At 39.8% G+C, this 12,351-nt stretch overlaps 2 protein-coding genes across 3 annotated transcripts; both read left to right on the top strand.

Annotated features, from left to right (window-relative positions):
* Positions 1-63: 63 nt before the first annotated feature.
* Positions 64-2,455, top strand: LOC111228622 (sodium/potassium/calcium exchanger 1-like). The gene is made up of 5 exons (XM_022754615.1): positions 64-975; positions 1,275-1,529; positions 1,606-1,695; positions 1,912-2,072; positions 2,239-2,455. Exons 1-5 carry the CDS (start codon positions 64-66, stop codon positions 2,453-2,455), a joined length of 1,635 nt encoding a protein of 544 aa, XP_022610336.1.
* A 2,716-nt stretch (positions 2,456-5,171) lies between these two features.
* Positions 5,172-12,153, top strand: LOC111228457 (sodium/potassium/calcium exchanger 1-like). Of its 2 annotated transcripts, XM_022754339.1 has the most exons (10): positions 5,172-5,296; positions 5,675-6,870; positions 7,670-7,729; positions 8,012-8,120; positions 9,553-9,633; positions 10,637-10,725; positions 10,894-11,151; positions 11,239-11,328; positions 11,616-11,782; positions 11,878-12,153. In XM_022754339.1, the coding sequence occupies exons 2-10, from the start codon at positions 5,827-5,829 to the stop codon at positions 12,125-12,127; spliced, it is 2,148 nt and encodes a 715-aa protein (XP_022610060.1). In that variant the 5' UTR covers positions 5,172-5,296; positions 5,675-5,826; the 3' UTR covers positions 12,128-12,153. The 2 variants fall into 2 exon arrangements, with proteins under 2 accessions (XP_022610060.1, XP_022610061.1); XM_022754340.1 differs by lacking the exon at positions 9,553-9,633.
* The last annotated feature ends 198 nt before the right edge of the window (positions 12,154-12,351 follow it).

Here is a 12,351-nt window from a genome sequence, read left to right as displayed (position 1 = left end):
CACCATTGTCCACTCATGCAGTTTTGTTTTTTGTAGATAATACAAGTGCTTCTGTAGGATAAAATGAATTGTGCAACAGGGAAGAGACTGCAGCTGAGCCAGGTTCTGCTTCTGCTCTCTGGGGTTTTCCTCTACCAGCTGACCATCAGTGCCAGACTCTATGAGCCTTTGCCAGTGTCTCAGAGTGGAGATGATTTTGGAGAGGATTCAACAGAAGGGATTCGGGAGGTTACAGTGGAGACTCAAGGGCTTGAGGAACCTCTAACTGCAGCACATGAATTAGAGCCCACAGATCAAATCACACCGGAGATGCATATGGTAAATCATTTGAATACAACTTCAGATTTTAAAGCATCCACCCCGACTGAATCTCCACTACTTCCAGGTGAAAGGGGTGAATACCCTGAAGATATCTTTTCTGTTGAAGACCGCAGACGAGGATGGGTGATCCTCCACATTTTTGGGATGATATATATGTTTGTGTCACTTGCAATTGTGTGTGATGAGTTCTTTGTTCCTGCGCTGGAAGTAATCACGGAGAAGTTAGGCATCTCTGACGATGTGACAGGAGCCACCTTCATGGCTGCCGGAAGATCCACCCCTAAGTTTTTTGCCTACCTCATAGGGGTCTTCATCGCCCACAGCAATGTGGGCATTGACACAATAGTAGGTTCTGCAATTTTCAACATTTTGTTTGTAATTGGAATGTGTGCATTGTTTTCTCAAGAGGTACTTCATCTGACCTGGTGGCCACTTTTCAGAGATGTATCCTTCTACATATTTGACCTCATCCTGCTCATCATCTTCTTCCTGGATAATGTCATAATGTGGTGGGAGAGCATGATGCTGGTGGCTGGTTATACTGTCTATGTGATTTTCATGAGGTTTAATGTGCAAATAGAGCAGGCCGTCAAGACCCTACTCTACAAACACAAGAATATTGTTAAAGTCATTGCTGTGGAGGAACCTGAAAAGGTAAGCACTACTGTGAAAAAACATGACCATATTTGTTTTTCTTTTTTCAAGTGTGGGAGAAATATTAAAGTCACTATTGAATGGTTTTCAGCCATTTTAACAAAGTTGACCAAATCAGTTGCATTCTACAACACTGATATACAACATATACTGTGACTTCATATGCAAAATTTGCAAGTGTCATACTAGTAAAGGCTTTGAGGAACAAAAGCTGTTCAGCCACAGCAAATGAATCCTGCTACTACTACTATTTTACTATAACTAGTCATGATCAGCACACCAAATCTGTCTGTTCCTAGGTGGACACACCTGCAGGAGAGGATGGGTCAGGGGGCCCGGAAGAATCTGACAGTGATAAAGAAGAAAACAATAAAGACAGTGATGAGTCCAGTAAAAATGATTGTGAGAACAAAGACGAGGAGGAAGAAGAAGAGAAAAAGGATAAGCCCCTGTCTTTAGAGTGGCCTGACACACGATGTAAACAAGCCATCTACCTCTTCCTTCTACCTATAGTCTTCCCTCTGTGGCTCACAGTTCCTGATGTCCGCAAACGGGTGAGATACAGACACAATTCTGAGATCAGCTGTGCATACAATGCCTCAACTGTGTGTTTTTGCTTTTGTCCAACAGCAATCCAGAAAATTCTTTGTGGTCACCTTCCTGGGCTGTATTCTGTGGATTGTTGTCTTCTCCTACCTCATTGTGTGGTGGGCCTATCGGGTCAGTAAATCCTGATACCAAAGTTTTTTTAAATCCATTAAATTAAATCCATCTATTTTGATATCAAATGAAGGTTTTTTTTTTATTCTGTTAAAATTCTTCCTGAAACAGTGACTGTGTATTGAAACTCACATTAGGTTTGGATTGTGAATCAGTCAAATAGCAAAAAACAACAGTGATTCTCTATTCAGTCTGAATGCTTGTTCACTCTTGTAGATAGGTGAGACCGTCGGCATCTCACATCAAATTATGACCATCCTGGCTGCAGAGATATCCATCCCTGATCTCATTACCAGTGTGTTTGTTGCACGTAAAGGTCAGGGAGACATGGCCGTATCAAGCTGTGTGGGCAGTAACATCTTTGACATCACTGTGGGGTGAGTTTCTATAGCCTGATGTATCATGGCTGAAAAAGAAATGCTGATTAACATACAGTTGACAGGTTTCTTCATCTCTCTCTCTCTCTCTCTCTCTCTCTCATTCTCTCTCTCTCTCTCTCTCTCTCTCTCTCTGGGTGTTTCTTGCTCCATTCCCTTTCAAAAGCATGCCAGTCCCATGGCTTCTGTACTCATCCTTTCACAGTTCGGCTCCAGTGGCTGTCAGTAGCAATGGGCTCCTTTTAGCCGTCGTGCTCCTCTTCCTCATGCTCCTCTTTGTCATCATCATTGCATCCTGTAAGTGGAAGATGAATAAGCTGCTGGGTTTTATCATGCTCCTGCTCTACTTTCTCTTCCTCCTGCTTCGTGTGATGGTGCAGTAGCACAACATTAACTTGCCTGGGTGGGCAAAAGGGCATAAAGTTTTTGTATATGTTTATATATGCTCGTGAAATTGCTTATGCTTTTGTATGCTTATGTATATGTTTTCTCTTTTTTGACAATTACTCCTTGATTTGCACAGGCAAAGACCAAAGTATATCTACTTAAATGCCGACATTTACAGCAATATCCAAACACAAGCAATATCCAAACACATTAAAACCTACTTCTGCATCTACTGTATATTACATTGTAACATTCAGGGTTAACAAATAGGATTGCTTGATGTGAGTCAGCTGGTCACTGGACACAGGATGCAATGTGCCCACAGGCTGCAGAAACATTTGTATTGTTTCACCAGTAAAGAGAAGATAACTTACTGGGCTCCATGCAGAGCTATTATCTCTCCTCCCCTCATAAACCTGCTGCGGCATTGCCTACTCCCAAAATCTGATCTGTGATTTAAGTGGAAAGGCTTGAAATGTATAGGTAGAGACATATTTGGTCATTTTCACCCTTCTACTTTCTATTTTAAATAATCTGACTCACCATAAGATTTTATGTAATATTTACCCACATTTTTTTACATCAAAAATATAGTCTTTTAAAAAAAAAAAAACCTTAAAAATCACTTGCTGAATTTTGTTTCCTGTATGTGTATATATATATATATATATTTAAACATATACATACACACATCCATATATATATTATTTTTGATAATCCAATTTTTCTCTTTCTCCACAGTATGTACACATATATTGTGCCTAATATCTAAATAATGTTATTGCTTAATGAAAGCCAAGAAGAACAAAATGAAAAAGATCATATTTGATCTTGCTAATGGTCTGTGTATTAAATTATGTAAAAATGAATTATATAGACAACATCTGCATTTCATGTATGACATGCATGTATGCATGTAGAGAGATATTAATTGTTTAATGTATAATATAAGCACTCTGCTTTTTACTATTTTTTATATTGTAATAGTGATGCAGTGGACATCTGATTTAGGATGTTCTGTGGCCCTTGTTCTGTGTGATGTGTACCAATACAGCTTACCAGCACCACCTGCAGGACAAAAACAGAGAGATACATACTGTAAATAAACATAACCCCATATAACAAAATGCATGAGTATCTGACATCACAGTGTAAGTATAAAGCTTTATATTTCTGTTTATATTACATTTAGTTGTATTGTATTGTTTACAATATTATTGTTGTTATTTTCAGTTATATTTTTTAGTACTTTCATCAATTCTTAATATCGTATATCAGCCTTTATGTATAAATCACCAGATTTACCATCTGGAGCTGCAAGGTGTCATAATTTAGAAGTATATTTTTCACCAAACATGTAAATATTATTAATTTGAAAAATAAAATGATATGGAACATATGGAATTTTTTTTAGACGGTGTGATTATTACGGGACAAGAAAGGTTGGAGTAGCTTTACAACTTATTTGTACAATCTAAATGAAGTACTTCTTCCAAAGCTACATCCCTCTCCCGAACAGTGATTGTCCAATCATAGCTCAGTAACCGTAACTAAGCACTGCTGACCCCTCAAGATGTGGATTTCCCTGTGGTAATATGATAGCAGATGTAGTAAATAATGTTAGATTTAAAGGGTGGAATATTAATATTTTTAGCCTTTTCCAATCCAAAAACCACCTGCAGAAGTGCAAGGAGTGTAATAAAACAGATTTTGCTGTAACGCCAGCCACAAATGTTATCTCCGGCAAAGTAGTAAGCAGTATACGGTAGTAAGTATGGGTAGTGACATAAACCAAAGTTTAACTACATTATTTCGTGGGGTTACAGGTTGAGCTCAGCTCACGAAAGCACGTCCAGGGTATCCAAGGTATTGCAATGTGGAAGCTGGTTCTCTGATGAAACAATTATCATAGAATTAACTAATCTAAAAAAAAGAAAAAAAGATAAGTTCTGTGGCATCAAAGTTGCTCGCTACACGACAGGACAAGTCCAAATGCAAATGTAAACATGAAAAATGTGTCAGTGCCAGAATTTGAGAGTTTAAGTTTTACACTGAAGTTCTTTAAGACCCAACAGCAACAATTTAAGATGTCCAAAGCTAACACGTACCATTAATAATCACTTCTTAAAGCTGTTGTCTGGCTAGCAGTACTGCTCACTTAGCTTTTCGTAAAGCCGATGATAAACTGTCATTAGAGAAAGAAAAACTTTCCTAAAGAACCTTTTAATTTTTGCTCATGCCATGATTTGCAATGTGCACCACCATGTCCGTCCGGGTGAAAACTTTGTACTAAATAAATAGTTCCTATGTGATACATATTTTACATGGTGATTTACATAATCAAATACAAATCAAAAATCTGCAAGTAAAATTTCGACAATAATTCGATTGACTTTTGCACATTGTACGTTTTCGACTGGATTTTAAGGTTAGCTATTCAAGTTCAGATTATGATTGTTTGTCTCAGATTTTAGTGCCCGACTCTATGAAATAATTTTTATGCTAAAGTTATGCAACAAAAACAAAGTTATGCAATAAAATATTGTGCTTTAGTCTAATGCTATATTAGACTAAAGCACAATTTTTAATTTTGCTTTCAGTTAAATATTACTATGCTAGGCTCATGATAAAGTGAGAGTGAGACAATGCACATAATCCTCTTAGAAGACTTCAGGTATTAGGTATTATGCTGATCCATTGTGAAGACTTGTCCTGCGTCCTACATAACCCTTTGGCCACTGGCAACAGTTTGGACTTTTACTTGTGCCACAATATCCAGCTGTGGAAATCTGCTTTTGGAGATTTTTGCACCCCTGATTTAGAATAATCATTCTGTGGTAAGTTTGCATTCGTGAGAAAAATGCATTCTTTTTGTCTGTTCTCTTTGCAGTTGATAAGGAAATTAGCCAACCCTGTATCCTTTGACATTTTATATTTATTTTAGCTATCATCCATTTGTTTCTCATTGCATTTATATTTTACGTTTGCTTGGTGTTTGTGTTTCTCTTTTCTGTCACTCAAATTATTCACTTTCTCAAATAACAACCCATGTGTAAAGAGAGTAGTCACAACAGATTCTCAATGGGCTTATCAATAATGCCATGACAGTAAGTTATGTATGAAGTGTATTGTAACAGTTCAGATGTTTTCAACAGGTGTGCCACCTGCTGTCTAAATGTCATTTTATCGCTGATGCTTCTTTTCATTTACAATAGGTTGGGTTTTCCAAGGAGCTGAGGATGTGACATGAATCACACCACTGAAGTATTAGACTCTGTCATCCCATGGTCTGCTGGGGAGAGAGCAGGACTTCTCCTCTACCAAAGCCAAAACCAAATTTATGCAGTGTAATTCAAGATAGAGCAAAATGTACTGTACAAGAAGGAAGAGACTGCAGCTGAGCCGGGTCCTGTTTCTCCTCTCTGGGGTTTTCCTCTGTACCCTCTACCAGCTGACCATCAGTGCCAGACTGTATGAGCCTTTGCCAATGCCTCAGATTGGAGAGGATTTTGTGGAGGGTTCAACAGATGGGGTTGAAGAGGCTACAGTGGAGACTCAAGGGCTTGAGGAGCCTCTCACTGCAGGACATGAATTAGAGGCCACAGATCAAACAACACCTGAGATGCATGCGGTAAGTCATCTGGATACAACTTCAGATTTGAAAGCATCCACCCCCACTGAATCTCCACCATTGCCAACCACAAACCGGACTATTGTGCATTGCATCTACGTGGCCCCTGAGCCTCCACAGGAGACACCAACACCAGCTCCAACTCCTCCTGTAACTACCATCACTCCAGCTTCTCCTGGTGAGGCTCCACATGTTAAGGGTGAATACCCTGAAGATATCTTTTCTGTTGAAGACCGCAGACGAGGATGGGTGATCCTCCACATTTTTGGGATGATATACATGTTTGTGTCACTTGCAATTGTCTGTGATGAGTTCTTTGTTCCTGCCCTGGGAGTAATCACGGACAAGTTAGCCATCTCTGATGACGTGGCCGGAGCCACCTTCATGGCTGCCGGAGGTTCTGCCCCCGAGCTTTTTACCTCCTTGATAGGGGTCTTCATCGCCCACAGCAATGTGGGCATTGGTACAATAGTTGGTTCAGCAGTTTTCAACATTTTGTTTGTAATTGGAATGTGCGCAGTGTTTTCCCGGGAGGTACTTCATCTGACCTGGTGGCCACTTTTCAGAGATGTATCCTTCTACATATTTGACCTCATCCTGCTCATCATCTTCTTCCTGGATAATGTCATAATGTGGTGGGAGAGCATGATGCTGGTGGCTGGTTACACTGTCTATGTGATCTTCATGAAGTTTAATGTGCAAATAGAGCAGGCCGTCAAGACCCAACTCTACAAACACAAGAATATTGTTAAAGTCATTGCTGTGGAGGAACCTGAAACGGTAAGCACTACTGTGATAAAAATGACCTTATATATTATAGATCTATACTCTGGTATTTCTAATCTTTCATGTCTACCACGTTATTAGGTGTTTACACAGTATGTAGTATGTAAATGAGAATAAAGCTATGGCACTTAAAAACAATACTACCACATAACTTGGCACTCAATACAAAAGATCCATATGCTCAAATGTGAAACTTGTGCATAATTTTGTCTCTCATTCTGTCATGCTCATCACAAACAGTGTGGTTTATTACTGAGAGAGAAAAGCCACATTACTCATCACTCAACATCTCTGTTCCCACCTGTGGAGTTATATGCAAATCATATCAAAAGAGCGAAATGACACTAGCAAAGGCCTTGGTGAACCAAAGCTGATCAGCTGCAGCAAACTAATCCCTTGAGGAGCCACAGCTCTGTAGACACTGTAGCATCAACATATACTGTGTGTAACCCTGGTAAGTGTGATTGAGGCTTAATTTACACAAAGTACAGCTACAGTATTTGTGCACACTCAGGGCTTTTGTTGAGCTGGATATACTGCTGCAGCTGAAGTTCCCGAGGAGCAAATGCAATTATTACATCTGGTGAAAATACTGCTTCACATCATACATGAGCACATACAAGTTTTTTTTAATGAGGTGAGCAGTAATTTCAGGACACACTACATACTTTTTTTCTGTCATATAACACTAACATACAATTTATACTGATATTTAAGCTTTGCCAAAATTAAATAACTTTGGTCTATCTCAACCAATGAATGATTATCACTGAAAAAACATTGTTGCACGCAGACAAGTGGGGACGATGAAGATAATGCTCCTCCTGCTCCAGAGGACAAGAATCTGTTAAAGGTAAAAAATCAATTAACCAACTAGTCAACTACAAAAGAAAGAAAAAAAATTTAAACATTCATCTACTTGCTATTTTACATATTATTAAGCTTTCTACTTTCCTATTTATAGAACATCATGCTAACAAGCCTCCCTTCAAATGTTGGCGCATGTAAATGCACTTGTCTAGAAAGAAAAAAATACAAGGCTGGCCTCCACTCTGACATGAATGTCTTACAGTGATGTGTCACTGTCTGTTGTTGTGAGTATAGCTGTTGTGACCTCAGCCATCTTTCTCCCCAGTTAAAGCCATCCCTTCAGCGAGGGGGAAGTTCAGCTTCTTTACACAACAGCACCATGAGAAACACCATCTTCCAGCTCATGATCCATACGTTAGACCCTCTGGGAGAGGGTGAGTACCATATCACTGTGATAACAAGCCTGAGGATTGATAACCGTGCGTCTTTAAAACTGTTTTCACAATGAGTGTCTGGGGACTATGTACTTCTCATAGTAAAATGGATTAGCAAAGTGTCCCAAATGAATGCAGCGCTAAGTCCAGATTGAAACTAAGCAGATAAATACCTATCTCAGCCTATGGAGGGATCCATTTGGAGGCCCACAGTGAAATATAAAAAAGATTCTCAAGACACACTAAGCTATGATCTAAGTCAACATAGCCATGGTTGAACACATTTTTTATATATATAATGAAATTAATTTCTATTATAATATAATTCAAAGGCATTCCTAGAAGTGATTAATTTTTTTTACTTAGCATACAGAGAAGTAAGAAGATGTAATTATTGCTAGTTAAACAATATGGTCATGGATGGGTTCTGTACAGCTTTCCCACAGATTTTTTCCTCCTGATAGATTAGCAGTGTTTGCTTTACAGTGTATCATGCCATGATGATCATAACATCACTAGGATCAGCAATGTTAAATTACAGCAATGTTCACATTTTCCCGTTGTCTGGCCATGGTTCTGTATCTTCTAATTTTTGTATCTGTGGCCCTGGCTCCTGATTTTCTCATCTCTCGGGCCTTGGGGCAACAAACACTCCACTACTTGAGTACAATAATCAGCTTCTGAATGAGTCCACACAATCTGGATCACAACTAGCAGATCCTGCTTCAACCCACTTCCTTTATCTTAGATTACTAGTGACACGGAGATGCATCAAAGCAACATTATAAATATCTGTGACTTACTTAACTTATCTAAATAATAACATGCTGCCAAAGGACACAAACATGATTTCATTAACCAAATATGTTTCTCATATTTGGGGGATATGAGCACAGAAAAACTAGCTTTAAAAGGTTGAAATGCTTTGAATGTAATATGGAAAATAGATGTTTGCAGTTTCTACCTCCACACTTATGTGTATAAACCTCTGCTTTTAATTCTGCTTGCTCGGTGTGGGTGTATTTAATTGAGGATATTGGATAAAAAAAAACTGTAAATGCATTTTTTCTATCTTTATACGTCCATTGGAAACAAATTGCTGTTTCTAATGACCAACGTAGCAGTGGAATTCACGTACAATATAATGAGTTTTCCCGTCTTGTCTTGTACTGTGCAGTGCCTCTTGTGCAATTCCTTTGATGAGCTCGTTTTTCCCTCCATGACATTGCTCTGTGCTGAGCTAAGGATTACGCTGCTGGTGTTGTTTTTGATGTTGTGTTGCCTTTATTTTGCTCTGTGCTTAATTCATGATTGCTGTGACTGATTCTTTGCCCTCTATATATCACTGAGAAATTATACTAATTGTTATCACATGATTGAGTAATCCACCGCAGCATTCTGAGTTTGTTTTTGCTTGTTTGATTGTTTGTAGGGAAATTTAAGGATAAGGCTGAGACTCTGAATAATGTGGCTAGCCGGAAGGCAGAGAGAAAAACTCAAGACAAAAGCGAAGGTAACATGGAAGGATACGATGGTCAGCCACTGATCAGATGCCTTTCATTAAGCTTTCAGAGTCTGCTCATGAAGAGACCCTGAAAGCTACTTGCTTACAAAGCACTGTTTCTCAATAAACCATGCATGAGTCTGAGTCAGGTCAATTCTGCCATATGTACAGGACATACGAGGAGTGAAATGCTGTTTCTCCCAGACCTCGGTGTTATTAGGATAAAAAATATGAAAAAAAAAAAATACTAAGAATTTAGATATTTATAAATCAAGCTGGGGGCTGGGGGGACAATAACCAAGCACAGCTCAACAACAAACATAGTAATATAGTAATAAATATAGTGCAAATAGTGGTGTAAAAGATGTGTAAGTAATATGTCCTGCACAGGATGAGTAATTAGCTGCAGTTTTAAGTAGTATTCTGTACAAAGTGGCTTGTGCTGAGTATGGACGTGGGCGTGTTTGTATATGTTTGTATACAAGTTCTGGCTGGAGCTGTTGGACATGTAAGTTACAGTCCAGACATTTTGGAGGCATCCTGACAGCCTGACGGATAAAGCTGATGCCCAGTCTGGTGGAGCAGGCTTAGAGGCTCCGGTATCTTCTTCCAGAAGATATCCCCTCTGGGAAAATGTGTCTTTAGCATCCTTTTATGCTGCCTGGCAGCATACTGTAGGTGGGTAGTAAAATATGAAGTGTATGCAGGATGTGTAAATAACACATAAAGACTACATTAAATTGTACACAGGTACAATATACTATATAAAAACAACATATTCAGAGTACTAAAGACTAGACAAAGTGCCTACAGGAGCATGTAATAAAATCCCCAAACATACACCTGTGAAGACATGACAATGACCTCATATATCATGTCAGTCCTAACATCACATTGACTGCATTTCTCAATATAACCAGTCCTACAGTCTTAGTTAGGGAATTCTTTTAAATAGCTGAATGAGTCAGAGGCATGAGGGAAATGCGCAGAATGTTTGGGATTCCTTTTGCAGATGGTGGGGAAAAAACTGAGCAGACTAAAGAGCCAGAGGCCGCTGCAGCGACAGGGACGGAGAAGAAGGAGCAGCCAGAGGATAAGAAGGTACTCTCCAACCATGCCCTGGTGGTTATCAAAAAGCCCAGAAGTCAGTCTTTAATACCTGTTTATGTAAGAGTCAAAGTACAGAGCTACAACTTTTGGCAAATGGCCTCTTTAGGCCTCTTTTGCTTCTGCTGACTTCCATCGTGATGTCTTTCCCCAACACTTCAGGACGATGTGCCAGCGGGGGAGGATGGATCAGGGGGCTCAGAAGACTCTGACAGTGATGAAGACTCCAGCGATGAGGACAGCGATGAGTCCAGTGAAGATGAGGATGATGATGATGATGAAGATGAGGAAGAAGAGGAGAAAGAGGATGAGCCTCTGTCTTTAGAGTGGCCTGACACACCCCGTAAACAAGCCACGTACCTCGTCCTGCTGCCCATAGTCTTCCCTCTGTGGCTCACAGTTCCTGATGTTCGTAACCAGGTGAGATACAGACACATTTCTGAGATCAGATGTGATGTCCCAAATGTCTGAACACTGTGTTTTGCTCTTACATCACCCACATAACAGAAATCCAGAAAATTCTTTGTGGCCACCTTTCTGGGCTCTATTCTGTGGATTGCTATCTTCTCCTACCTCATGGTGTGGTGGGCCCATCAGGTCAGTTACTTAGTAACATCTCAAGATGAGATTTGAAACGCAGCTTTCACACATTTGTGTGACCAGGTGGCGTAGTTCACATAAGTACATTGTGATTAAGATTTTTAAATTTGAGTATTTCTCAATAACACTCATTATTTATGTGTGTATATATAATAACCAAAACTGTTCCATGTTTATGAAGGACCACATTCCCCATAATGAGAAGCTGAAAATAAGACTTTAAAAAACCTCCCTGAATTCATACATAAGAAGTGAAAACACTTAATTGTGGTTTGACCTTGTAGGTGGGTGAGACCATCGGCATCTCTGAAGAGATTATGGGCCTTACAATCTTGGCCGCAGGGACATCCATCCCTGACCTTATAACCAGTGTGATTGTGGCACGTAAAGGCCTCGGGGACATGGCTGTGTCCAGCTCTGTGGGCAGTAACATCTTTGACATCACTGTGGGGTGAGCTCCAACAGCCTAATGAGTCACAATTCAAGAAGAAATGATGGTAGTTAACTGCTATTTTTCTCATGTTTCTGTGTCTCTCACTCTGTCAGTCTGCCAGTCCCGTGGCTCCTGTACTCATCCACCCACGGTCTAGCTCCAGTGGCCGTCAGCAGCAATGGGCTCTTCTGTGCCATTGTGCTCCTCTTCCTCATGCTCCTCTTCGTCATCATCTCCATAGCATCCTGTAAGTGGAAGATGAATAAGGCGCTGGGCTCCACCATGTTCCTGCTCTACTTTATCTTCCTGGTGCTGAGCGTGATGCTGGAGGATCGCATGATTATCTGCCCTGTCTCCATCTGAACTGAAGCTCTCTCTCACCTCACTTGTAACATGAGCCACAACTGTTGACCTATACATGTATGGAGCTCATGAACAAGGGTCTTGTTATCTGTAGACACCATTCAGAAAGCTCCTGTAGTTGTTCTGCACTGCTGCCAGTCACATTTGTCTCACCTGTCAGCAGCAGTACACATACTACAACATTTGCTAGAACTTTTTACTTTTTTTCACTGTTTACAAAACAG

The sequence above is a fragment of the Seriola dumerili genome, unplaced genomic scaffold, assembly GCF_002260705.1.
Source record: "Seriola dumerili isolate Sdu_G_001 unplaced genomic scaffold, Sdu_1.0 BDQW01000219.1, whole genome shotgun sequence".
In the NCBI taxonomy this organism is placed as follows: domain Eukaryota; kingdom Metazoa; phylum Chordata; class Actinopteri; order Carangiformes; family Carangidae; genus Seriola; species Seriola dumerili.
This window is presented reverse-complemented; position numbering and strand designations above follow the sequence as displayed.